Here is a 26633-nt window from a genome sequence, read left to right as displayed (position 1 = left end):
TAAAGTATAAAAAATAAAGGGTTTCGTATACCTTTCCTGCTTGTGTTGTCTATTTCACACCTTCCTGAACATAGCTTGAGTAAGCTCCCTGTTCCTATTCAGGACCATTCATGTTTCCAAAGCAAATCAAGAGAAATACAAGTCCTGATAAGTTTGTAGGGTTTATATTTATTTTAACTAACATTTATTTTAAGCTATCTTTCCTGTCAAGCCTTTACTTTCTCCTGGAATGCCAATGATTAGTTCGTAGTAGAACGCGCAGAGTATTAAAATTTTAGCAGAAGTAATTGAGTTTAAATAGAAGGGAAACGAGATTGTAGGTGTGCTTCTTGAATCACGAGCCTAAAGGTTGCTTGGTAGAAAGTTTAAGAACCGCGCGTTTCGGCCTGTGTGCCTATTTCGTCAGTTCGTTGAATCTTTCAAATTCTTAATCAGAAATGTTTGCTGAATCTCAGCTGTATCTTAGAACGCGGTTAAGATAGTTACAATTATAGAGCCTCGTAGATAGTGACTTCGTTAGTTATGCATCCTGTCATTTATTTTTAGTTGTACTTTTTCTATTTTTGTTTAACCGCCGGGTCGGCGTAGTTTGTGAGCGTCAAGCGAACGCTACTGTGATTTCTAAAGTGAAATAAAAAGGGAGTTAAACCCTTCTTAAGAGTCTGTGTAATTTCCAGTTCATTGCAGTAACTACTATTGTTGCTGACAAGTTGGGGCCTTCCAACATCACAAGTTTACATGCATATCTGCAAGTTCATTCCACGTATACCGGTTCTTGTTACTTCTGCAAAGTCACCTAGTCAAATGAACACTGGCTGCATACGTCAAACAGCTGTGCTTATGTATGGAAGTTGTGTATACACAGCGCCCTCTACACCCCCATGCGTTTCGTCTGCGCCCATACTTTCCTATGTGAAATCTCCTTCTTTTCTTATTCCCTACCTCCACACTAAATATTGATGATGAATTCTAAATCACCCTGTGTATTAGGCTAAAGTTTCAATTTATTCAAAGTTCATATATATATATATATATATATATATCAGTTAGCCTCAGTTACTGCGAAGTTTTAGGCTATTTATTTAATGTTAATAGCAACTGTTTGTTTAACTGAATTTGGCGAACTGCAAGAGGGTTCTCTGCCTGAAACAAAGGATGTTTTCAGTGGATGATTTTCCAAATTTCCCTAGCAAACTGGAAAATCCCCAAATGCCGCCACGTCATTTGCAGAGATAATTTGCACCCGGGCGTAATTCGCAATATTCAACGGTCTTATCCGTCCTGCCATGAGTGGGCCATATGAATTTGTCATCAGTTAAATGCGCAATAATATAATGAAATGCGATGATAGTTTTCATGAATACCTGCATAACTGCTTAAAAATTTTTGCAACAGGGTTTATACTTTAAAAACTGTTGCTTCTTTTACTGCATATCGCTAAATATTTTGCTATCTTTGCAAATCAGTTGGTCGCGGCAATGCAGCATCACTCGATTGATATCCTTTTGTCAATTCTATCTGCTCGCTTCGTGTCTGTGTGTCTTATCCTGGATATTTTAAAGTGCCTTGTTGTTGTTGTATTGAAATCTGGCAAGTAGTAGCTATACAAAGGGCTGCAGGCGTCTATCGACTAATATTATTTTTATTATTAAATTAAAAAAAAAAAAAACTAGCACTTAGTTTCGCCTATTTAAAAAATTTTCCATTTTACGAGTTCTCTTTTTCTAAACTGCAGCTTTTCTATAAACTTCACGTGATTAATAGGTGAAACACAATTTTTGTTACAGTTCAAATTCTTTCAACTTGTGTTATATTGTTTGGTTTATTTGATTATGGCAAAGACTCGAGGGCTATCTGACAAATAGAAAAGGATGCCTTCATGGAGGACTTTCGAAGAGAACTGACTCGTATACACCTTACATTGGGAAAAAGCATGAAAAACGCCCATGCAGCCAGCCCGTTCGCTGTGAATCGAAGTCCGGACCGATTTACAAGTGTTCAGCGTACCACTCGGTGCTTTAATGCTTTGGTGTCTTATTCTTGTGTATAGCAAGCAATTACCTACTGTTAGAAGATAAGTCCATAAATCCTACTAGGGGATTCACTTTTAAAGGTTCTTCACAACTGTGTCACCATAAAAGGTGAGAGCAAGTGGGTAGAAAATTAATTCAGCATTTGAGAAGTTTTGTTGTTGTCTTTTTCATGTAATTCATGGAAGAATGATTGTCAGAGGCTCAAGGAGGTTGGACTTCTACTTCCAACCGAAATTTTTTGAGGGAGAGCACCGCAGGGGATGGCCCGAGGGTCTTTCGTTTTGCTCTCCTAACACCAAACCACAACTAGAGGACTTTTAGCTTGCCATATATTTAGAGTGCCTCATGCCGCAAATACAATATATATATTTACAAACATCCATGCCTTCTCCGGGAATGGAACCGGGGCCCCTAACGGGTATCGCAGTACCACTTTGCAGCCTGGGCTTATCGCTCGGCCTCAGGCCGGCTGTGTTATGTTGAACTGAAGAGACTTAATAATTGTAGCTGATCAGTATTCGAGTGGATAAGATTTAAAATCTCTGATAATCTACCCAGGTTGCAATCTCGGGGAATGGGTGGGTGAGTTGATTCAGCACGCTGTCAAATCATGAGACAAACAGAACTGAGCATGCAGTTAACTGAGTGCTTTTAATGCGAAAGAAAAGTTCTTGAAAGAAATCAAATAACCCGTTATAAAGATTGGAATAATAAAAGAAATAAAAGAATCCTATCGCTCAAGATTACAAATATGTCACTATAAATATAATCTTACACTCCTCAAAAGTGAAATTGCAACACCAAGAAAGAATGCGCGTAGCGTCATGCAAATTGCAGGAGCGAGAATTGTGAGGTGGATATGCAAATGATAAAAGTTGCGCATGCATAGGATCACGTGGGACATCGGAGAGCTCAATACCATCGGTTAACAAGCGGGGAACGAGACTATATTATTGAACTCCATGAATTTTGTTTGCCGCTGTTCACAATAGCCACTCATGTTGTGCCCAACATGAGTACCATCCAACTTTGTGTCACACGATGGATTCAGGAAGGTGTATGTACACGTCGAAGAGGAAGTGGGGCGAACAGGTGCGCGTCAGAGCGCACAGACCGATGTATTCGGCGGTCAACTGCTGGAGACCCTTTCTCCACGTCACGTGACATCCGAAGCAGGTGGATCTGTGTCCATCCAAACTATACGCAAAAGACTGCATGGAGCACACTTACGTTCACGGGTACCATCCTCAGGTGTACCATTTGCTGCTGAACACGAGACTAGACGCCTGGTTTTGGTATCAACGTCATAGTGCATGGACTATCGAATGGCATCGGGTTTTATTCAAGAATGAATCTCGCTTTTGTCTGTGGAGAGATGATGGCCATCGACGAATATGGAGGCGACCCGGAGAACGCTACGAAACAATCCATTTCGCCGAGCGTCATATTGGTCTTGTGCCAGGCATTATGGTTTGGGGTGGCATAATGCTTGATCACAAGACACTCCTGGTACACATTAACGCCAGTTTGACAGCGGACCGCTATGTCACGCAAGTTGTGGAGCCTATTGTTCTGCCTTAGTTGTAGGGCGCACCTAGCACGGTACTCCAGCATGTCGCACGGCGTACTCTTAACAACCTACCCTGGCCGGCAGCTCTCCAGATATGAATCTCATCGAACACCTGGGGGATGTCACTTGACGTGACATTAACCGAGTACCACGGCCGAAAACCCTGGATGATCTGCGTAGATCAGTGGATGTGGCTTAGCAAAGGCTACTTCAGGAAACCATCAATGAACTCATTGATAGCATGTCTCGCTGGATTGCGGCCTATATAGCTGCCCGAGGTACATTAGATACTGAAAAAATTGGTTTATAATGATTTTATGTATCTGGTTTTTTAATTATTTGCATATCCATTTCAGAACTCTCGATACAGTGTAATAATATAATATAACGCACATGTTATGTAATTTTTCCATATGCGGTTTTTTAAATGATTGATATCTTTCTAATGATATATAACAGGCCTTTCTATGAGCTTTTCTTTAATTTCTTAAATTTCTTTTCTTGCCTTTAATGTGCAGCTAAATGGTCTATACGTATGCCACGCATAACATTCTTGGCGTGCATGAAGATATTGCAAGTCCTCACTGATATACTCAATTCGATTTTTAGGCTTCGCGTTTTCATCAGTCTTAATTTACATAGTTACTAAAATTTACTTAACAAAACATTTTACTTAACAAAACAAAAATTGCTACACATGATGTGAATATATAGATAGCATAAAGAATACAAACCAGTTGTCTTTGCTCCATTCTGAATCTTTCTCAATGACGTGAAAGGTATAAGCAACGCGAGCCTTATCGGTATGGTTTCTGTTACTTTTGTGCAGGACCGAACCATGAATCAGGACACAGTCACCTGAAACATGCCAAAAGTAAAAATATATCCCTCTATCTGATCATATACGAGGGAAAAGAAAGAAACAGAAAATTTTTCATCTGTTTTCTCTTTCTCGAAGAAACATTGCTGAACAGAGGTAATTGCCTAAGTTTTGCCTAAGTTTCCTAAGACAAGACACATGAAATATTTGAACTGTTTTCTACAAATTGAATTCTTGTTTTAAGAAGTTAACTTTTGAGGTCAACTAAATTGATTTTAATCTGCATGATGAGCATTTTCAGGGTGCATATGCAAGCATCACATACTTCAAATTTATAAATGTCATCACTTTAATAAGAAAATTATTTGAAAGTTTCAAAATCTAACTCATCTTTTACTAAAGCAGAGAAAAACCAACTGAATAAAAAAGGATTAGCGATAAAATACTAGCAGATGACAAAATGTAAGTACAGGAAAAATGATTACAAACTTAGCATAAATTTAATTGCTAGTTCCATTTATAGTAATACTAGATCTCAAAAAGGAGTCATGACTCTAACATTACACTGATGTATGTAGGTTTACCTTAATCATTGTTAGTTCCAGTATTAACTTTACGATAATATTTGACAGAAACCTAAAAACTTAAGTACGCAAAATTTGTGCATATGCCGTTGGAAGTGTTGCTAGATAGTACACTAAGAAAATTACAAAATTTAAAGGAAAAACATGATTTATAGCTTTTTGACTAAAATATTGTGCATAAGATATTTTTAAATTTAAAACAATGAGTTTAAAAATGTGAAGTTTATACAAAATAAGAGCAGAAACAAACTTTAGTCTGAAACTATCAGATTCACAGAAAGATGCAACTTAACCCGAAAAGGAACACATGTTGTTTTTCGGACTTAATTTGGAAAGGCTATTTCTGAAAGTTGCTGGAGAAAATATGGAATTATTAACTATACCAATAAGCTTTTAAATTTTCTTTCTTAGTATTCCATATTCATATTTATGAAATAATTTACATGTCCTCCGATATAAAGTAAGTTGCATTAATGTATCTGCAGAGCTAGATTTCTTGGGATGTATATAGTGATTTGTTTTTCTCACAAATATCGAACTCATTAGGAGAACTAGGAAGGTATGCAGTATCTACATAATATTCTGCGACACTCTAAAAGTTTCTTTTGTTAAGAGACGATATCAACTACTAAAATGGCTAAAGCGGTTGTAGAGCACCTCATAACACAAACATCAAATGCTGTTTTTATATCATAAACATATATATCAGCTAATTACGTGTACTAATATCAGCCAATAATTCATGTCCAAACACACTAACTGAAAACTAGTATTTTCACTCTGAAAATGTTCATTGTGCTTTTAAAAGTTCTCTATCAGAGGATTGCTTACTTAATTTAGAATTGTTATCCAGGACAATCTGAGAAATGTCATGAAATTCTTTACTTGTAAAATAAACTGAATGACATTTGAAATAATCTGTAAATTACATGAAATAATGATTTTAAAATTTTATAAAAGAATTCCATTTCTGTTATTGTTATGAATTTCAACACGATTTATTGCATTAGAACAGGCAACCTTCTTTGAAAATTTGATGCAAATATGTACTGTTTTTAGCAAGAAACATCACTGGTAGAGATGAACTTATACATAATACTTGGTAATGCTAACCATGGAGCTCGTGAGATGAGGGTTAATATTTCGATGGTAGAAACGGAATTTAGATTTTCATTTATGATAATTTAAAAGTGTATCTTAACTACAAGAGTTTTGGCAAAATTTTAGAATGATGACAAAAGTATAGCCATATAAAAGCTCTGGATGTACATGATCATCATCATTTAGCTGAAAAACTCATTAGAGTTACAACAATGCTTACTCATTAGAGGTACAAAAATGCTTGAAGTAAAGCCGGATTCATTATTGGGGGCCTCATCAGCATCAGCACGAGAACTATAGAACATTTTTTTCACTGTATGGTTTTTCGGAGCTTACATCCATCTACAATGTTCCTCCGCAACACAGAGATAAGTAACTCCCCTTAGTTCAGCAGTGGAGATCACTGGACATGATTAGCATAGACTGGCCAGTCGCATTTATAGCTATTTTCGGTATTTGAAAAGCTCTATTTGTAGAGAAAACCCAATGAATCCATCGGTATCACATATTAAGAATAGTCAATATTTAGAATACAATTTAGAATACATCATAGCCTATATATTAAGAATATATAGGCTATGATGGCTCAGTAATAGTAAGGGGTTAATTTAGCTGCAGTTTAATGGATCTCTGTTACGTTTACAAATTGACCGATGAACATTAGGTGTGCATTCATTGAGTAGATTTAGAAGTCGTTCATATTTTACATTCATTCTGATAGGCTCGAATAGGTTCTTTCTGATACAGAAGCTTAGAGATGCCAATAAAAATTCACGTCAGTTTGATTTCCACTCGTGAACATTTAAGTCTCAAGATCCCGGCATGATCAGCGATCTCAACGCGATGTACAGCACAGAAATCCTGTCTTTCGAATGCAATAAAATTATAGACTATCCTGCAGAAATTATTGTCTACATAGAACACTCATTCATGATCATGGAACTCCTATTTCTGTAGTTTTAAGTTCCTGTGAAGGACTTAAGCAAGTTTACCAATGATTTTTTTCTACTTCTTGATAGAAAATTGAAGTATTATAAATAGTATTTTTACTGCTATTCTATAACTATATACAAATATCAGCCTGGATCTAGAACATTTTATAAAGGAAAAGAAAATCTTTTTATAATGAAGTTTTTTCCCCCTGAAAATTCAATTTTTTGTCATCTGTAAGCTATTTCCTAAGCTTTAGTAAAAGAAATGTACAACAAACCCTCGTTAATACGAATCCCAAGGGGTCGAAAAATCAAGAGTTCGTATTAACTGGGGGTTCACATTTTATTTTTGGAATAGTTTTTCCTACACATTAACCATTTGCAGATACATATCATATAGGCATATACGTAACTACAACAGTATATTATGCATGCCGTCATAGAGAGCACTACAGTATACATAAATTACTGTACTATAACTTAACTATAACTTGAGAAACTGCGCTCACTGATCATTTTCTGGTGAAAGATTCTTACTTGCAGACGAGAACGAAAATGCCTGGTAAATTCACAGCCAACTGTGTTCATAAAACTAGCAGTCAATCCAGATGCTACAGCAAAACGTTCTAAAATGTCCAAGATATGTAACACTTCCCGGCGGGTGGGTGGAATGATATTGTTCTTCTCCCTTTCTTCTGATGACATATCTTGCGCCTCAGACATAACTGATTTCACTGGAGTGCTCACGAAAATATCATCACCTGCACTTGCAAACTCCTCAAAACTAACACCAGGGTTCGCAGCGTCTTAATTAAATTATTCAGGATTTGACATTAATCGCACTAGCTAACTTTTCAAGAGTAAAAAAGCACATCTGAATACAGAATTTCATTTATTGATTGAAGCTCATTGTCAGGCAATGTTACTTGTGCTAGCTGTGTTTTAATTAATACTGTGTGTTCACTGTGGTTTTCAATTAAACGCGACACAACACATCTAAATGCAGTATAGCAGAGAAACAATAGGAAAAAAAATATAAACCACTTTGAAAGTTCGTGTTAAATGAAAAAAGTCTAATGACACAACGGACTAAAAAAGTAGTTCATTATTCGTGATAACCGAAATGCGAGTTCATTAGCCAGTTTAACTTCATTCGCATATTTCTGACTGCACAGCTGAACTTAAAATATTACTATATTCCATAAACTTCAGCTAGCTTTTGTCAATACGTGTTTAATCATTCAGTTTTGTGATCTTTGGAAGTATACAGAAAATAGCGAAAGCAAAATTGGAAACATAAAATTATTTAAAAAACAACTAAGAGGGATTTATCGAAATAAAATGTATTCATATTCTACTTTCCCATAAGTAATTTATATTTATATGATAAAAGTACAAACCTTTCTTTGCAGGTACTGGAACATATTTGCTCTGATCGTGTTCTGGTATTTCTCCTTTCATGATCATGAAAGGTTCTTTCTCAGGATTTCGTACGTATCTCCGGTATATACCGTCTATTAGAAAATAACGTATAAGAGCAACTAGTAAGTTAATTCACATTCACTTAACAAACTAAATAGAAAATGTATGATGCAATAATTAAGAGAACGGGAAATCAGATTTTTAATATATAAATGCACGTACATGCAGGGAAATGTTCTTTGAGGCTAGCAGAATTAAAGATATTAATACATTCCCTTTCCTACATGATGAATATACATATTATGAATGTACAGCACGATGTTAAATCTTCACTAAAGCATTAAAGCTAATATAAACACATGTATCAACAAACTGTAACAGCAGAAAACTGTAGCATCATTAAATATACCGGTGGTAGTTCTTTAATCTTGTACATGTCATTCCAAAACACATGCAAGAGGGATGAAAGTGTGCCTATATTAAGAGGTTAATTTGTTAAGGCAAAGCAACTCGAGGGCTATCTGGCTATGAAAAAGAATGCCCTCGTAGAAGCCATTTTGAGCGAAACTACTTTGTATCCGGGTTACGTATACGAAATGTCCGAAAAGATGTACTGAAAACGATAATTATAAACAGGAGCTTAATTAACAAATATGTTCCTAAGTTCACACTTGAGGCGAGATCTGTGATGGCTTACCTCAACCAATATTCATATAAGCCAGCAATATAGCTTCCCTTAAATGATTTTTGACCTGGTGTTGAGCCTTCGTATTGTATCTTAGTAGGCGTTTATATTCGATTTCCGTTTCTTTACAAAAAATTGCAAAAAATCAGGAAGTACCTGATAATTTTATAAAATCGATCTTAACTGTTTCGGTTGACAATATTTCATATCATTTGGCATTTATTTTCATCTAAAATCTCTCGGCGAAAATTATCGTAAGTTAATTTTTCTATGGATAAATCATTTTGTGATCTAAGAAATAATAACGCCATGCGCATACAATTACAGTTTGTTCATTGCCACTTGAATCTGCGAGCATTTCACTCACTCTACACTATGAGCAATTTCAAGAAGTCTGAAAGCCTGTTACGAAAGAAAATATCTGCTACAGCAGCGGAAGAGATTTCAATATGCCATTTTGTGAAAATCATATTGAGAGAATTTTGCCTGATAAAACCACCTTGACTCCAGGAAGTCGACTGAGCTCCATCATTCTCACCACAGTAAGTGATCAGTACATTTAACTCTCTGTATTAATTGAATATACTTTCAAGCATAATATATCTTTACTTATTTAAATAAAAAATACAATATACTTAACATTTGCAACATATTATAAAGGTAATCTGTTATAATCGATATTTAGTTTATAAGACGTGGTCGTCGATGATCTCATTGAACAGTAATGCTTGAGCAATATCTTCTTTTGTAGAAAGAAATTTATGGTAATTCAGCCTTTTTTCTCTCTTAAATATCAACTCAAGTGGCTTAGGAACTATTTCGAAAGCTCGAACTTCGCTGCAGTTTCTGGTACCAAAATTATCAAAAATTAAAACGTATATTTAATATAATAAACAAATATTTGTTTCTATCGTCGAATTTTTATGGTTTTAAATACATATCCAACAGCTAACACGTCTACCAAATCTTTAGCTTCCACTGTAGCATTTTCATGTGCTTTTCTTGAGAATATTCCCTTTCTTTTGAATTGACGAATTGACTCTAAATTTTTCTCGTGAAAGTGTTCAAAAATTAGCTTTTTACAATACAGTACTGTTTTTCAGTATTTTACTTCTGTTTCTCCGTAAGAACATCACCATTTCTGAGGATAATTTGGTTGATACACTTCGACAATCGACGTTCTAGACGGCTGTTTATGTGACCTTTGCTTAGAGCACGATCTGCCTGAGAAAAAATATCATTATTCATACAATTAATAGCTCTTGCATCGCCATTAGAATCTCAAAGTACTTCTCAGCTTTCAAATACTCGAGCCTGGAAGCTCAATGCAAAATAAATTGAAATATCTCCCATTACGGTGGGAGAAGAATGCACTTCGCGTAGTAAATGCTAGTAGTTGTATCATATTTATGTAATCTGTACTCTCCTCCACCTACATAGTAAAATATTTGCTGATTTTTAGTTCGCTGAGGACTTTCTTTTTCCCTTCGATGGCTGTACTTGAGATCCTCTGAGAAGCAGTACCATTGAACGACAGAAATAATGTACCTTCTGAGTGCCTGTTTGGCAAACGTAACACCAAACATAATGTCTTGGAGGAAAAGTTGGAGTTATTATAGGCTGAACTAATAAAGTTAAAGGAAATAAATAAAACTTGCCATTTGTGTAGAGTTTGAATTCAGCTAGAGCCCAGAGGAATTGGGCAGCAATACAGCCGAATTTTCGAGTGAAATCCCGTTGCAGCTGGAAAATTCCGGACTCTCCTTCATAACATGAGCTGTAGTACTTTTTTATATGACTGAATCGTAATATAAGCAGTCTATCCTGTTACCAATGTAGCAATTTTAACAGTTAGAATTTGATACCAGTTGCTGAAAAATTGTCTCATTTTCTCTTGAAAGAGAAACACACGCAGGAAAATTTTAACAGCTATAAGCCAATCTCCCATCTCGAAATACTTTCTCTTTAACCAGATGAATATTTGTGGTCTCATACGGTTAAGAAATCCTTAAATGAATTAGTCAAAGCAATGAAGCAGTTTTATCTGATTGCGAAGAATGTGACTGAAAACCTTTCTTTTGATTTTTTTGTATCCTTAATTTAGTTACCTTTTACAATTTTTTTAATTTCATTTTTAGGATACATTAGAATAATTCATTATTTCTTTAATTATTATTAATTTATAAATATTTTTATTTATATGGTTAACTTTTTATTTAATTTTAACGATCAGTTAACCCCCCAATCAGTTTTAACGATCAGTTAAGTTTGATAATTAAAGGAATAATGAATTTTTCTAATGTATCCTAAAATCAAATTAAAAAAAAAATGTGAAAGGTAACTAAATTAAGGATACACAAAAATCAAAAGAAAGATTTTCAGTCACATTCTTCACAATCAGATAAAACTGCTAAGGATTTCTGAGGACTTTCCTCAAACACTTCTCATTTAAAAAATTAAGCATGGCGTTTATCAGTTCTTCCAACGTCTTAGACAATTTTTAATAAAGATCAAGGTCTTTCATATTCATAGACTAAGCGTCTTTACTTTAAAAGATTCAGATGGCATACATTTTTGGTTCGCATATTTTGTTAAAAAATACATTACAATTTCACTCAATTATTGGAAAATGTCCGCTGCACACATATAGGTTCTGACGCATTTTCTGAGCAAGAAATTTTTAGAGATAAGGATTCATCTCCTATTTTTTCCCATTTCTCTGAGCTTTTTAGTGATGAAAATCTTAAAGGAAGAAGGCGCATCTTGCATAGGTTAAACGTTTTTAGTCATCGTATTCATCTAAAGTACTTCACTTTCTGATTCAAGTCTTTGCATTTAAGTAGATAGTGTTTATTTATTCAGTTCCGTATCAGTCTTAAATGGCATGGTGTAGGCTAAGTTGGGAATAGCAGCAAAAATGTAAAATTGCGTTGGAATAAGAAGCACCCTCTGTGTGTATATTAAGGAATGGACTATTTGTAAATTGGGCATGACAGCAGAAATATGAGTTGGAATACGGAAACGATGAATGTTCGGCCATTATGTGTAAGGCCATTGAATTGATAGGAGTGCTGTAATATGGATCATTCTGATCAGGATACATTTCGTGAAAGATAGAAGATTAGGCATTCAATTATAACTAGAATACACTTGTCACCTTTTATTAAAAAATATAGTTTGTGATGCGGAGAGAAAAGAAATGAAATAAATTAATAAACATTGTAAAATGTAAGTTCTAATTATTGCACGTTTTAGATGCAACAAGGTGAAACATTTTCATTTAAAGGAACAGAAATATACTTAAATTTAAAAGAGTAATTCTGTAGATTCGTACGTTTATGAGATCCCGGAAGAAACCAAAGGCAGCCATTTTTAATGGTAGCATCTTCTAAAGGTAGCCAAATTCCGAAGCACGTTGGAGGTTCAGAGTACAGAAATGTGGAATCTTGATGAGGGGGAACTGAAAAAAAATATTATGTAGAATAAGGATCACAAAGAAGGGTCTATGACAGAAATAAGCTAATTATTATTCTAAATTATTAAAATTAGAATTAAGTACTCAATGTTTATTAAAAAATGAGTATTATGGAAATGTATAATTATAAAAGTTTAAAGAATTGATGGACTTATTCTTGAAAATGTTTTTTGATGAAGATGTGAATGTAGCGTTTTGAGATAGATTGGAATAAAACCTTGAATTACTGCACATATTTTGAAAAATTATGAAAAACCTAGATACATTTCCTATATATTTTCACATATTTTATATATCTTGCATGTAGAAACTATTTTTGGATAAAAAGTCTTAAATGAGTATATTTTAGGTGTATTTGATTTTAAGAGATCATTTTACCTGAAAGGAAATGAAATTTTCTTTAAATTTATCTTCTCGGTTAACAGTTTTCAAGATAAATTATGAAGATAATCAGGATTTGGTTTGGTTTGGTTTATGTGATTATAGCAAAGCCTCCAGGGCTATCTGCCTAAAGGGCCTTCGTTGAGGGCTTTTTAAGGGAAACTGGCTATACACGTTACACATGTGGGAAACCACGAAACCGCGCATGCAGCCAGCACGTTCGCGAGGTTCGAAACTCGGACTGAACTACCAGTAACCTAAATTATGGAGATAATCATGAGTACACATATTGTGCTTTCAAAATTTAGGTGTTTCTCAAAGTATTTTTGAAGAAAAACACGCATATTAAAATTACAGTGGATTCAGAGGCAATCAAAATAAAAATATCCATTAATATGAAAAAATTTCGTTCTTCATTTTTTCTTGCCTTTTCTTTTGTTTCGAGTGCTCTTAAGATTTCGCAGCAATACATTCCTAGCATGAAGTGTATTACAACAAACGCAAAACGTGCATTAATCTCTCTCTACTTAAGGGAGGCTAGCGGACTACCCAACGAAAATAGCCACGAGATTTTCAAGGATACAACTCCTGCATGAGACAACATAGTGATGTGGTGGAAGAAAGCAACACTATAAGCGAAACTCGTACCACGAAGGAGTCGATAATGACACTGAACGTACATGAAAATACATTCATGCAATATTCACGTTATCATAAACATTCTGCATACTTTTTTCCACGAGAACATACGGTAATTTTCAGTTTCGTTTGGCGAAAGGGTTGCTTCACAGGAATTAGAACTAATTGCTGTGCTGTGCACTGGAAAACTTCGGCACTATCCTACAACATGACTGACTTTCCATCACTTTATTATATCACAATGAATGTCGTTCCCACACTGCGGAGACTCCTTAAACAGATTTCTTCAACCATCTTCCGAATAATGTGCTTGTCACTGTATGATAGTTATTGTTTCACAGTAATAGTTGTTAACAGTCAAACAGGTCCATTCTCTTTATACCACTCTATTCAGGCAACAAACACTGCCGTACAACAAGCATGCTGCCAGCTAAGTATACATCTTCTTACACAATGACCCTTATAAAACTCCCAGATAAATCATTCTTTTAGTCTATGGCTGCAAATATTCTGGACTCTACGTTGGTTTATACGCTCTTCTGAGGTTGCAGGAGGTTGCGAAATGCCTTTCCCCGGGCTTCTTATCTTTTGCATTCTCAAAAGCTTTGCAGTGATTATCGTCGAGAGATCTGATATTTTTTTTTTCCTTGTCAGAGGTTGTGTCCCCCCAGGGGTTGACTCAAGCGAATGCCTGGGAAGTACTGGTTAGGATCTGTACCTAGGCAGTCTCAACCACGGGGGTATAAAAACAGACTTCACAGAAGGCCTGAGGGCTCTCGGGACAGAGTAAGGCTCGATAGGGACCGTACTGGTACTGCCTTGTCTGCCTTTGCTCTGTGGGGTCGCAAAATGGTAGATTGTAAGAAATGCGGGACGGCACTCAATTCCGCAAGGCCACACGCTAGGACGGGAGCTGTCCTGTCACACAGAGTTGTCAGAGGCTGTGAGTTTAGTTAAGGGTTGTAAAGACCGTATTTTATTCTAAACAATTATTTTTAGTTCGACTTTTCTGTTCCTCCTGATTTCAGTTTCCTGCCGGAATGTAAATTTTAAATGACGTAGTACGCAAAATCTAAACGTGTTTCAGAAGCAGTACTTAAGTTGCGTTTCAAGAGTTCGAAGAATAGTAGCGGAGTTAGTTCCGAATTTAAGCAGCGTGTTTGAAATTAGCTTTCTAGTTGGTGTTAGACACCTTTCAGTTTATACTGATATTCTAGGCTCGGCTTTGATGTGTGCAGCAACTTTAGCGGTTTAGATAAGCTAAGGAGATAGTCGTTAGCCTTTCAAATTTATTAGTGATTTGTAACATGTGTATTTTCTTTTAAATATAAGTTAACCGCAAGTGGTAGTAAATTGTCAGTACCGAGTGCGTGCATTTTGTTTAATTTTGTTCAAATAAAAAGGTTATTTAAAATCTTCTTCTGCAGTATTTATTCTTCAGAGACATAGCGAGTATTCCCTACTTCGTTTTCTACGTAGAGTCTACAATTCATGCTTCTAAAGAGAGTGAGAAACTATATCTATAGGATGAGATACTTTTAATCTAAATTAACATTTTTATCAGCGAAGTTAAGGTTGCTGTGAAACAAAAAAGACCCTCAAGTATATTTTTAAACATAAATTTAAGCATTTACTTAAGTACCTGTAATCTCAAGTAAAATTATGTAAAGTATTTATGACAACGTGAAGGTTGCTTATTGTTTTCTCCTGCCACATCACTATGTATTGTCATGGAATGGTTGTATTGCGGGAAATGTTATGTCATGATATTCCCTAATCCCCTACTGTGTGACGTATGCATGGCGTCAGCATATGTTTCCCGCCTTCGAGAGAAGACGAGGATTAGCTGGCGAGCGGAGCAGACGTCGCTCGATCGCTCGTATACCATTTTCATTAATTGTAATCCTAATGTAATCTATATTTGTAAATACTAATAAATGTGTGTTATCAACTATGGTCGTTGCCTTTCCCCACATTTTGGGGGCTCGACCGTGCCTTTTGTGCATGCGTTAATCGAACCCTAGACACCAGCAATCACTAAAGAAGTTCAGAAAGCTAATAAAGGCAAGACGTGCCTTTATTACGATTTAATATTCTTCTTCAAGCCAGACGACGTATGGGAATGAAGACGTGCCTTTATGACGATTTAATATTCTTCAAGCTGGACGACATATGTGAATGATGTTACATGCTACTTGTCCGTTCTTCTGATTTTGGACGTTAAATCAAAATTCGATTTTGGATTACATTGGATTGGCCAAGATATATATTGGATTATAAGGACTGCCCCCGACGTTAGGTAGGCCCATTTTTTCCTGATTCGTTCATAATTTATTAGTATTACGATTTTAAGCTGTGTTTATACTGTTTAATTCTCATTCATACATACCCTATTTCATATTCATATTGTCCTATTTTACTGTTTAAAGAACTATGACCCTAAAATTAGGTGATATCCCATTGATAGCGAATTCTCTTAAATATGGCACAACACGAGTTATTAAATTATTTAATACCGTGCTCGGATATTCCGATTTTGATCATTCTTCGCGAAAGCGTATGCGAAATTTTGCCGCTTTCCCGAACAGTTTCGATTTGGCAAAACATAAAGAACTTCTATTAAAAGATTTCTCTTTATCAGATTTTATATCAGTGGCGAATTTATTACATTTGGAAGCTTCCACTAATAAAGATGTTTTATGTGAAAAAATTTTCATGCGCTCACTAATCTGACGGATTTTCACAATTCCCTAGATGTTAGTTTTTTATCCGATGACGATCATTCAAACACCGACAGTGCACCGACGCCTGTAGGTCTAAGTTCTTCTGTTCCCCCTTCCCCTCCCTCCACGGCGCCAAGCCTAAATCGCGTTGTTTCTTCTGACGCGGAAGTAATAAATTTGAATTCGAGTCGCTCCGGTGTTTATATGACGGCGAACACCGAGATTCGCGAGATGAGTCATGACTTATGGTTTATTTTGAGAGATCATTCAAACACTTGCAGAAACTTTTCAGGCAATGATTCCTATTCAGTCCGTGCTTTTATCAACGATATAGAGGATAATTTCCAATTATTCCCAAATCTTACCGACCAGCAAAAATTAGTTTTTGCGAAACGACTTGTTGTAGGTACTGCTAAAACTTTTTTGTTTTCACAACGGAATCTCAATTCATACGACATGTTTAAAACAGTATTACTTAATGAGTTCTCCGATAAAATTACGTCTATTGAAATTCATAAACAACTCGAAAGAAGAAAAATGCGCTCGAATGAAAGCTCTTTGCAATATTTTATCGCAATGCGCGAAATTGCGAATCGTGGTGACGGTGTTATCGACGAGGCTTCTGTCATTCAGTATACCATTCAAGGAATACTAGGTACCCCATCCGATAAAAGTATTCTCTACGGTGCAAAATCATATTCTGAATTCAAGGAAAAGCTACGCACTTATGAATCTGTAGTTACGACTAAACATACAAATATCTCTCATCCATCAAATTTAAAAAATACGAATAATGGCCCCAGACGTGGTACTGGACGAAAAAATTCTGACCCACGACACGACACGAAATTTAATAATACTGGTTCATCTAAAACTAAACCACAAACTTGTTTTAACTGCGATGAGGTCGGACACCTCTCACGGTCTTGTCCTAATCGTTCTCTTGGCCCAAAGTGTCTAACTTGTGGTCGTTTTGGACATAAATCCATGGATTGCCGCCCCACTACATCAAATGAGACTTCCACTCCACCTGCCAAAGTAAATACAGTACAAACCTCTCACGGTAATATGTGTAAAACTGTCGTTATACTCAATAGCACAGTTTCTGGATTAATTGACACTGGAAGTGAGGTCACATTACTGGACGAAAACACATGGATTCAACTTGGTTCCCCACCACTTTCAAATAATCCTGGAGTGTTAACTGGTTTCGGATTCTCGAAAATTCCTATTATTGGCTATTTTCAAACCATTATCAAAATTGATAACCAGGACTTTCCGGCTAATATTAGAGTTGTTCCAAATCATTCTATGCAATTTTTTCTTATTGTAGGATGTGACGTAATTAAAAATGCTAAATTAACTATTACACCAGACGGTACATATTTTTCAAAACCTCCCGAGCAATGCTTTGAAATTGCTCCTGAATCTTTCATTTTTGCAATAAATGACGATGTTCCAGCTTTTGATATTGGTTCAAATGTTTCCAAAGTAACTCGTGCTGCGGCAGAACGTTTGCTGAATTCTTATGTCCCAAATAAAACAAAGACGACAGATATTAAACTTAATATCACTCTATCCGATGATAAACCGATTTTTCACCCTCCTAGACGCCTTCCTTTTGTTGAACGGGAAATTGTTGATAAACAAATAAATGAATGGAACTTTAAATTATTGAACCTTGTTCATCTAAATATGCTAGTCAAGTTCTCGTGGTGCGTCAAAAAAATGGTACACCCTGTGTTTGCATCGATTATAGGAAACTTAATCGACTTTTAATTAAGGATCATTTTCCTCTTCCTCTTATTGATGACATTTTGGATAAATTCAGAACTCAAACAACAAAAATCAGCGTTATATTTACAAAATTTTCACAGGACTAGTTTCGATGGTTTTACCGAACCATCATCTTCAGCTGCAAAACCGCAAATGAATAAGATAGGAAATAATGTTTAGATAAGATAAAAAAGCCTGGACAAGAATAAGCAAGTGGCGCCATCTGTTGGCGAAACCAGAACTAAAACATAATTTCTCTAAAAGCCGAAGGCAAATTTGGATTGGAATTAGGATCGTTAACTAGAACAGAAAGATTTTTATGAATGTGAAATGCCTCTAGAAAATCCAATTCTCCAACGGAAGATGTTTTTTGAATAATTTTGGCAGCAGAAAAATTGAAAGTGTGATTTTCGGACCAACAATGTTGAGCAACAGAAGACTTCTGTGTTTCCTTTTTTCTAACATATGCCTCATGTTCTTTGACGCGAAATTTTAAGGCTCTCTTAGTTTGGCCAATGTAAATTAAACCACACTGGCAAGGAATCCTATAAATACCCCAGGAATTCATATCCGGAATGAAGTCCTTGAGTATAGAAGTTGGAATTTTATTGATGGGAGAGTAAACAACCCGAAAGTTAAATTTCTGCAAAATATGTGCAACTTTATAGCTAATTGATGGAAAGAAGGGAATGACAACAGAATTTTTATAATCTCCTAAAATAAGAGTGTGGCTTTTAGTGTGTTGAGACGAGAATTTTTTAACTGCTTGATTAATAATGTTGGGTGAAAAGCCCCTGTCAATAGCTATTGCTTTTAAATAATTTAGTTCTTCATCAAGGGCTAGTCTGGAGGAGCAAACTTGAAGAGTACGGAAAACATAGGAATAAAATGAAGCTAACTTTTGTTTAGTCGGATGACATGATTTAAAGTGTGGTGGAAGGCAAACCGATGAAGGTTTACGGTAAACTGTAGTACTGAAGTTGGATGTGTTACGTGTGACCAGAATGTCGAGAAACGGAAGAGAATTGCAAGTCTCAAGTTCAAAAGTGAACTGAATAGCAGGATCAATAGAATTCATTGTTGAAAGTACTTTATTTAAATCATCTTTATTACCTTCAAACAGGGTAAAAGTATCGTCTACATAGCGGAACCATGCCGGGAAGTTTAAAGTTTCAAACAATTTTGATTCATAATAATGCATGTAGATGTCAGCCAGGATGGGACTGAGGGGGCTTCCCATGGCTAATCCCTCAGTTTGCTTGTAATATTTATTTTGGAAAACAAAATGTGTTTGTTTCAAACAGAGTTGAGTGAGAGAAATTAGCTCATCAATTTCGATGCAAGAGAAATGAAATTCGCGAAGTCTGGTTTCTAGACATCTTAATGCACCCTCCACTGGAACATTGGTGAATCATGATTTTACATCAAAAGAAACCATGAGTAAATTACGAGGAGAAATGTTTTTAACCTTTTTTACAAACACTATTGAATTTTTTATGGTGTAAATGTTATTGTCTAATAGAGTGGAAAATCTAGAAACTAAATATTTAGCTAATGGATACGAGGCAGTACCTAAATTTGATACAATAGGGCGGAAAGGAATACCACTTTTATGAATTTTGGGAAGAGCATATAATCTGGCACAATTCGCAACAGATGGGATAAGCGAATGTTTTAAGTTGCTTGAAATGATTTGCGAAGATTTGATCGCAGTTTTTATTTTGGATAAGTCCGAAGGTGAAGGATCTTTAGGGATCGGATTATATGGTCCTTCGTTTAAGAGTTTAGTGACACCATCGATGTAAGTGTTCTTATCCATGACGACTATCTGGCCACCTTTGTCGGCCTTTGAAATGATAATATCCGGGTTAGAATGAATTTCGCGCATTGTAGCTCTTTCTCTCGCAGTTAGATTTGGTTTCAAAGGTTTATTATAATAAACCTTTGAACGCTGATTTTTGTTGTTTGACTTCTGAATTAGTATTTATTCGGCGTGTTATTGTGTCTTAATTTTGGATAAACTTCAAGACGCCCAAATTTTAGCTACGTAACGGCTTTTTTCATGTGCCAGTAGCGGACGAAAGTAAACCATATACAGCTTTTGTAACTCACAACGGACAATTCCAGTTTCTTAGCTATGGGTGACAACAAAAGACTCAAGTTACTGACCAAAGATGGAAAATGGCGAAGTGTCTGGAAACTCCTCCGTAATTGCAGCCTTTATTGGGCCAAAGCACGAAGGAAGCCCCGAAACTACAACCGACCACCCCCTTTCAATTCCATGCTGATCAGAAAGCCGCATTTCACAGATTAAAATATTTGCTTTCTCAACAACCAGTTTCAAGTATTTTTAATCAAAAGAGTCCTATCGAAATTCATACCGACGCATCCATTGATGGCTTGGGGGCAGTCCTACTACAAAAATCTATGAACGATAACAGCTTTCACCCTGTCTACTACATGTCAAAGAAAACATCGGACAACGAGCGTAAATACACCAGTTATGAACTCGAAGTCCTTGCAATTGTTGAAGCTTTAAAAAAGTTCCGTATTTACGTCCTTGGTTCACATTTTAAAATTATCACTGACTGCAACGCTTTTGTGCAAACTTTAAATAAAAAGGAACTCAATTCGAGAATAGCCCGATGGGTTTTATATCTCCAAGATTTTGACTACGAAATTGAGCACCGTACCGGCTCAAAGATGGCTCACGTGGATGCCCTCAGTCGCAGTCCATGTTGCATGACTATCCAAGACAGTGTCCTTCTCCAGTTTCGCAAAGCACAAGAAACCGACGAGCATATTACGGCTATTAAAGCACTCCTTCAAACAACGCCTTCGTATGATAACTTTCTCGTTAAGAACAATCTCCTGTACAAAAACGTCAATGGCATTGACTTACTTGTGGTGCCTGAGGATATGCAGGCAAATGTCATTAAAACAGCTCACGAACGAGGCCACTTCGCCGTAATCCGTACTCAAGAACTTTTAAACAACGAATATTTTATCCCAAATCTGAAAGAAAAAATTGAGCGGTGTATCCATAACTGCATTCCATGCATCCTCAATAATCGAAAGCTTGGCAAACAAGACGGACTTCTGCACCCCATTGACAAAGACGACGCACCCTTGCACACGTACCATATCGACCACTTAGGTCCCCTTGCCACCACATCAAAGAAATACAAACATATTTTGGCAGTTATAGACTCGTTTACTAAATTCGTGTGGCTTTATCCGGCAAAGTCTACAGACGCAGATGAAGTTATCAGTCGGCTGGAATCTCAAAGATCAGTCTTCGGAAATCCTTCACGGATTATCTCTGATCGAGGCCCTGCATTCAAATCCACTGCATTTGCAAACTATTGTGACACACAGAGAATAAATCACGATCTTATTACAGCTGGCCTCCCAGGATCGAACGGTCAAGTTAAGCGTTTGAACTCCATTATTATTGCTGTCCTCTATAAACTCTCCATAACCAACCCTGAGCAATGGTACCGCCATGTTCCCGCCGTGTAACAAATTATTAATTCAACTTTTCAACGTAGCATCAATTCCACTCCCTTTGAACTTCTCTTTGGGGCTAAAATGAAATCGCAAAACGACATAAACATCGCTGCTCTAATCGACGAGGAGATCAAATCAGCATTCATTCAGCAACGTGACGATCTTCGTAAGGACGCAAAACAGCAAATCTCTTAAGTGCAAGACGAAAATCGCCGTAATTATAATTTGCTACGAAAACAGGCACAAAAATTTCAACTTCATGACCTCCTGGCTATCAAACGAACTCAGTTTGGCCCTGGTCTAAAACTCAAACAAAAATTTCTCGGACCTTATAAAGTCACCAGGCTCAAACAAAATGACACATATGTGGAAAAGTGTGCATTTTTCGACGGACCATCCAAAACATCCACTTGTGCTGAATACATAAAGCCCTGGTCCAACAATATTGAACGTATCACTTGATTTTTATACAACTGTCAGCATTATAGGTCCTCCTGAGTTTGGACAGATGAAACCTGAGAACTTTCTAATAATTTTTTTCCTCATATCAACTTTTTAATTCATTTTGTCATAACTAATGTTCTTTTTATTTTTAGTTAACTGCTGTGGTGTGTTTAATCTATTTTTTTGCTCCATTTGTGTAAGTATCCTCAGCTTTGTATCTACAGCTTATTCTTTTCATACCTATGTTACTATATTATAATATTTTTTTTTTTTAATTTGATGATATACTAGTATGTTGCTTCAGGCGAGGTCGCCTGTCCGGTCATGATGGCCGAATGTGGGAAATGTTATGTCATGATATTCCCTAATCCCCTACTGTGTGACATATGCATGGCGTTAGCATGTGTTTCCCGCCTTCGAGAGAAGACGAGGATTAGCTGGTGAACGGAGCAGACGTCGCTCGGTCTCTCGTACACCATTTTCATTAATTGTAATCCTAATGTAATCTATATTTGTAAATACTAATAAATGTGTGTTATCAACTATGGTCGTTGCCTTTCCCCACAGTATTATATATGCAGCATTATGACTGGGTATGTGGCCTGTATTGACACTGGAGTGCTTATCGTACCACACATATATATAATTGCCAATATATAGCTACAAATATTGAAGATGTACGCCCTTTAATTGTATATAATCGGGGGGGATTGTTCATAATTTTTCGAACCTCTGTACTGGATCATGCATACATTATCAATATCTAGACTGCAGCGTAGTTCTAGAGCACACGATAATCATAGTCGCAAGTTTGTGATACGTTTCACGATAAGCGAGCGAATTCTGCGTTCAGTGCTCTGTACGTAATTCTTTAAGCAATTAAAGAACATATTTTTATTTTAGTAATATAAAGGGTCACAAAGGAATAGTGGGAAGTAATTACGTATTTGGACGCCTGTTCAATACCAAATGATTATTTCTGTAGTAACATTTTTTTGTTTTTATTTGCTTATTTAATTAAGTACGACAAAGAGCATCAACACTGTCTGCCAAGGGAAAGAGATGTTTCCTAGCTTCAAAGGAATACTCAGTCACATTTGCGTTATACACGGGGGGGGGGGGGGAACATAGAAACGTTCATACAACTAATCAGTTCGCCATGATTCGAACCCGATTTGAATTACTGTTGTTCAACACACCTTCCTCAGCTAACAGAAGGCTTTTAAATTTTTCAATTAATTGAATTTTTAATAACTGTATTGTTGAAATAATGTTCCAAGTAATTGAAGAAAGAATTTTTAAAATATAAAATACATTACATTTTAAGCTTTTTCATTAGTTTAAAATCCATTATTCAAATAATTTCTCATGACTAAATAAGCTATTTAGAAATGTTACTATCAAATAATTTTGGAAGAGAAGAAATTTAAAATTGTTAACTACTACAGCTCTCAGGTTGAAACCAATATTCTACAGTGTACGCAATGTAGACTGTAGAATTCGAAAGTATTTGTGTGAGTTTCATGTTAGTTTACGTTGTGAGAATAGAATGTACTTACATATCTCTCCAATTTTGGGTTTCTGAAAAGGGGGAAAAAGAAATATTTAGATAAATTGAAATTGCTTTGAAATAAATAGATTGCACTTATGTTATAAAGATATCAAATATTCACATATCACAAAAATTACATATGTGTTTTAGGATATCACGATATGAAAAAAATACAGCATATTAATTAATTTCTCAAATAAATTTGAAAATTTTATACATAGAAAGGTATTATTTTTTTTAATAAATTATATTATTTATGAACTAAATTGGTGAGAGATCAATTAATTTGGTGAGAGACCAGTATTTTTAACTTACATCATTATACAGTTCAATAAATTTATTTTTTGAAATGCAATAGTTTTATTATCAAAATAATTACACTAAAAGTATTTTAATAGTAAATTGCCTATTATTCATTACCATTATATCAGTTTTGTTTCTTTTCTTAATAACGGAAACCCAAACCTTACTGACTAACATCTTTTCCCATAGAGAATCTCAGGCGACATATCGCTCCGTCTTAGCAAAACAATTATGACTTAGAAGAAAGTTTACACGAACGTTTTTATTAAAACTTGACAATTTCACACTTAGTGTTTACAACGATCAATCTCCGCTGCTTGTGGGATTTAAGCAACATAAAATGTGAAGTAAAAATTAAAGAAAGTAATACTTGAATTTACAAAGGCAAATCCTATGAAGCTTCGACTCAGGATTATAAGAGCGTGAGCAACATGGCTAGAAAAAGGCTAAGGCCGTTTTAATTCTAACACAATTTCACCAGAAAATTATCTCAAAAAAAAAAAAAAAAAAATATATATATATATATAAGAAAGAAATATAACTGAAGTCAGCGTTGCTGCCAAAAGCTCACACCATTAAATTCAAAATTTCTGTTTTTATATATTCACTAGATGATTTGCTACCTGGTGAGAGCCAACGAAAATAGAAGTAGAGATAAAATACTAAGATAATGATTAAGGAACATAAAACCTTATAACGGCAACTTGGTAACAATCCACTGAAGTGCCACTGAATTAGGGACAGAAAACCTTTTGCAAATATCATGGCATTGCTTCTTCATTTTTGCGCATATGAGGAGGCAGATTCTTTAGATTTATATAGTCTTTAGAGAAATAGTATACGCACTTCTAAAAAACTCTACAGAATTCTTTTTTTTTTTCAAGGAAAAAAAAAAAAAAAACTGAAAGGTTTCAGATTTTAAATTACGTCCAAAGGGACTTTTTTCAACATTTTGTATGTTACCTTTATTTATTAAATAACATGTTCTTAAGTTCTTCGCACTTAAACCATAAAATTCAGTTCAAGAGCAATATCGCAAAATAATTTTAAATTGAGCGTATCTTTAGAATTTCCGGTACACAATCTCATGCGCTGGAGATAAAAATGCTTTTTCTGTACAACGTTGACATTGCTCGCTTTGAATTCCTTGAGTTTGTTAATCAAACGTTCGTTAAAAGTTTTACAAAATGTGAAATCGATAATAAAAACAAATTTAAAATTTAACATTTGGGCTTCCAGATGCCCATATTCGTTGGAGGATTACGTCATTTAAAATTTGATGGCTTTAGGTACCGTTGTTTTATCACAATGCGAGAAACAAACATACATTTATGCAGATTCTTCATTGTTTAATTTCTTCAAATATAATACAGGGTGATAATATTTGGTGGCAACAGTCTGAAAAGTGAAACGGACATTCAGAGTAATTCAACGCAAAATCGCAAAAGGAAAACAATAGTCCCTCAGGGGCAAAGACCCCTTTGGACTAAAAAAAAATTGCCTTTGTTCATACAATGAAATTTGATAGATTAGTTTGGTTCTTCAAAGGACAAGAAAACCTCCACGGGGCATCCCTCCCTCTCCGTATAGTGCCTAAGCGAGGAGCACGTAATAAGTAAAAAAAAATAAAAAAAAAATAAAAAAAAAAGGGGGGGGGACAAGAAACTGTACGAAAAGTTTCCGAAATGTCTTCTCGCCCTTTTTCTTAATAATTTAACACCAAATCCGAATTTTCCTAATTTTATACGACACTATTTTTACTATACTCATGCTAACCTTTTGCTTAGTCTTCAGATCGCTAAAGTTGCATTAACAGTAAAAATAAAATGAATTTAACTTATCCATGTAGTTAATGTATATACTTTATGAAATTAAAAAATAAGTAGTGAAGACCGCAAATTCTCACGCAATTTTTAAGCATGTTTTAAAATTTTTATACATGCTTTGTCTTTAATATTATTTAACCCTTTCAGGGGCGGTGGCTTCATCTTGAAACCGCATTTTCAACATTTTTTTAAATTTAGAAATCTTTTTTAATTTAGAAATTTTTTTTTTCTCAAAACCGCTGCTAAAATTAAATTACTTCTTAAAGCTGATAACAGATGGCAGCAGCAAACCTTTCTGGGCATCATTAATTGATACGAATCATTCAAAAATAGCTTCTTTTGCGCAATACTCTTTTTGACCCATTTTAAAAACAAAAAACCCAAAAATTTTTAATTTTTCCACAATATATTTCACAAGCAGGCATCAATGAGTAATGAAATGCCCTTAGTTCACAAAAAAAAGTAATGGGACCCTTTTAATTTTGATTGTTTTCATTGCGGTTTCAGTATGAAACCACCGCCCCTCTGGGACATCAGTCGCGAGATTTTTTGCAGTTGTGTTTATTGCTTTCGGATCACTGCTGTAAACAGTTGCACAATATCTTCATTTGAGTGGCTTCAAAGATGAGGATTTATGGAGCTTTTAAGAGAGGGAAAACATTTCTTATTTTTTACAGAGACACAGAGCACACTGAAAAACACTCACAGTTGCATTTTTATTCGCTTTTCTCATGCTTTTAGTTCATAGTAAAATAATTGTATGCATTTTAATTTATTTTATTTTTACATATAATTTTCTTAGTTTTAAACATAATTTTTAAAAATATTTCATAGTTTTATGCAAGTAATTTAGTGCA

General features: G+C 35.3%; 1 protein-coding gene across 1 annotated transcript in view; it reads right to left on the bottom strand.

Annotated features, from left to right (window-relative positions):
- Positions 1 to 26633, bottom strand: part of LOC118183617 (phytanoyl-CoA dioxygenase domain-containing protein 1-like) — a 41757-nt gene that overhangs the window by 1162 nt on the left and 13962 nt on the right. The window contains exons 7-10 of the mRNA XM_085814741.1: positions 23655 to 23676; positions 12482 to 12607; positions 8441 to 8554; positions 4338 to 4461 (exon numbers count right to left, since the gene is read on the bottom strand). Coding sequence (XP_085670867.1) covers positions 4338 to 4461; positions 8441 to 8554; positions 12482 to 12607; positions 23655 to 23676 — 386 coding nt within the window. The remainder of the gene's footprint in view (positions 1 to 4337; positions 4462 to 8440; positions 8555 to 12481; positions 12608 to 23654; positions 23677 to 26633) is intronic.

This window comes from Stegodyphus dumicola, chromosome 4 (assembly GCF_044657685.1).
Source record: "Stegodyphus dumicola isolate Sdum_Otavi_A_Nest chromosome 4, ASM4465768v1".
Lineage (NCBI taxonomy): Eukaryota > Metazoa > Arthropoda > Arachnida > Araneae > Eresidae > Stegodyphus > Stegodyphus dumicola.
Note: the sequence above shows the minus strand (reverse complement) of the source record. Positions and strands in the feature narration are given on the sequence as shown.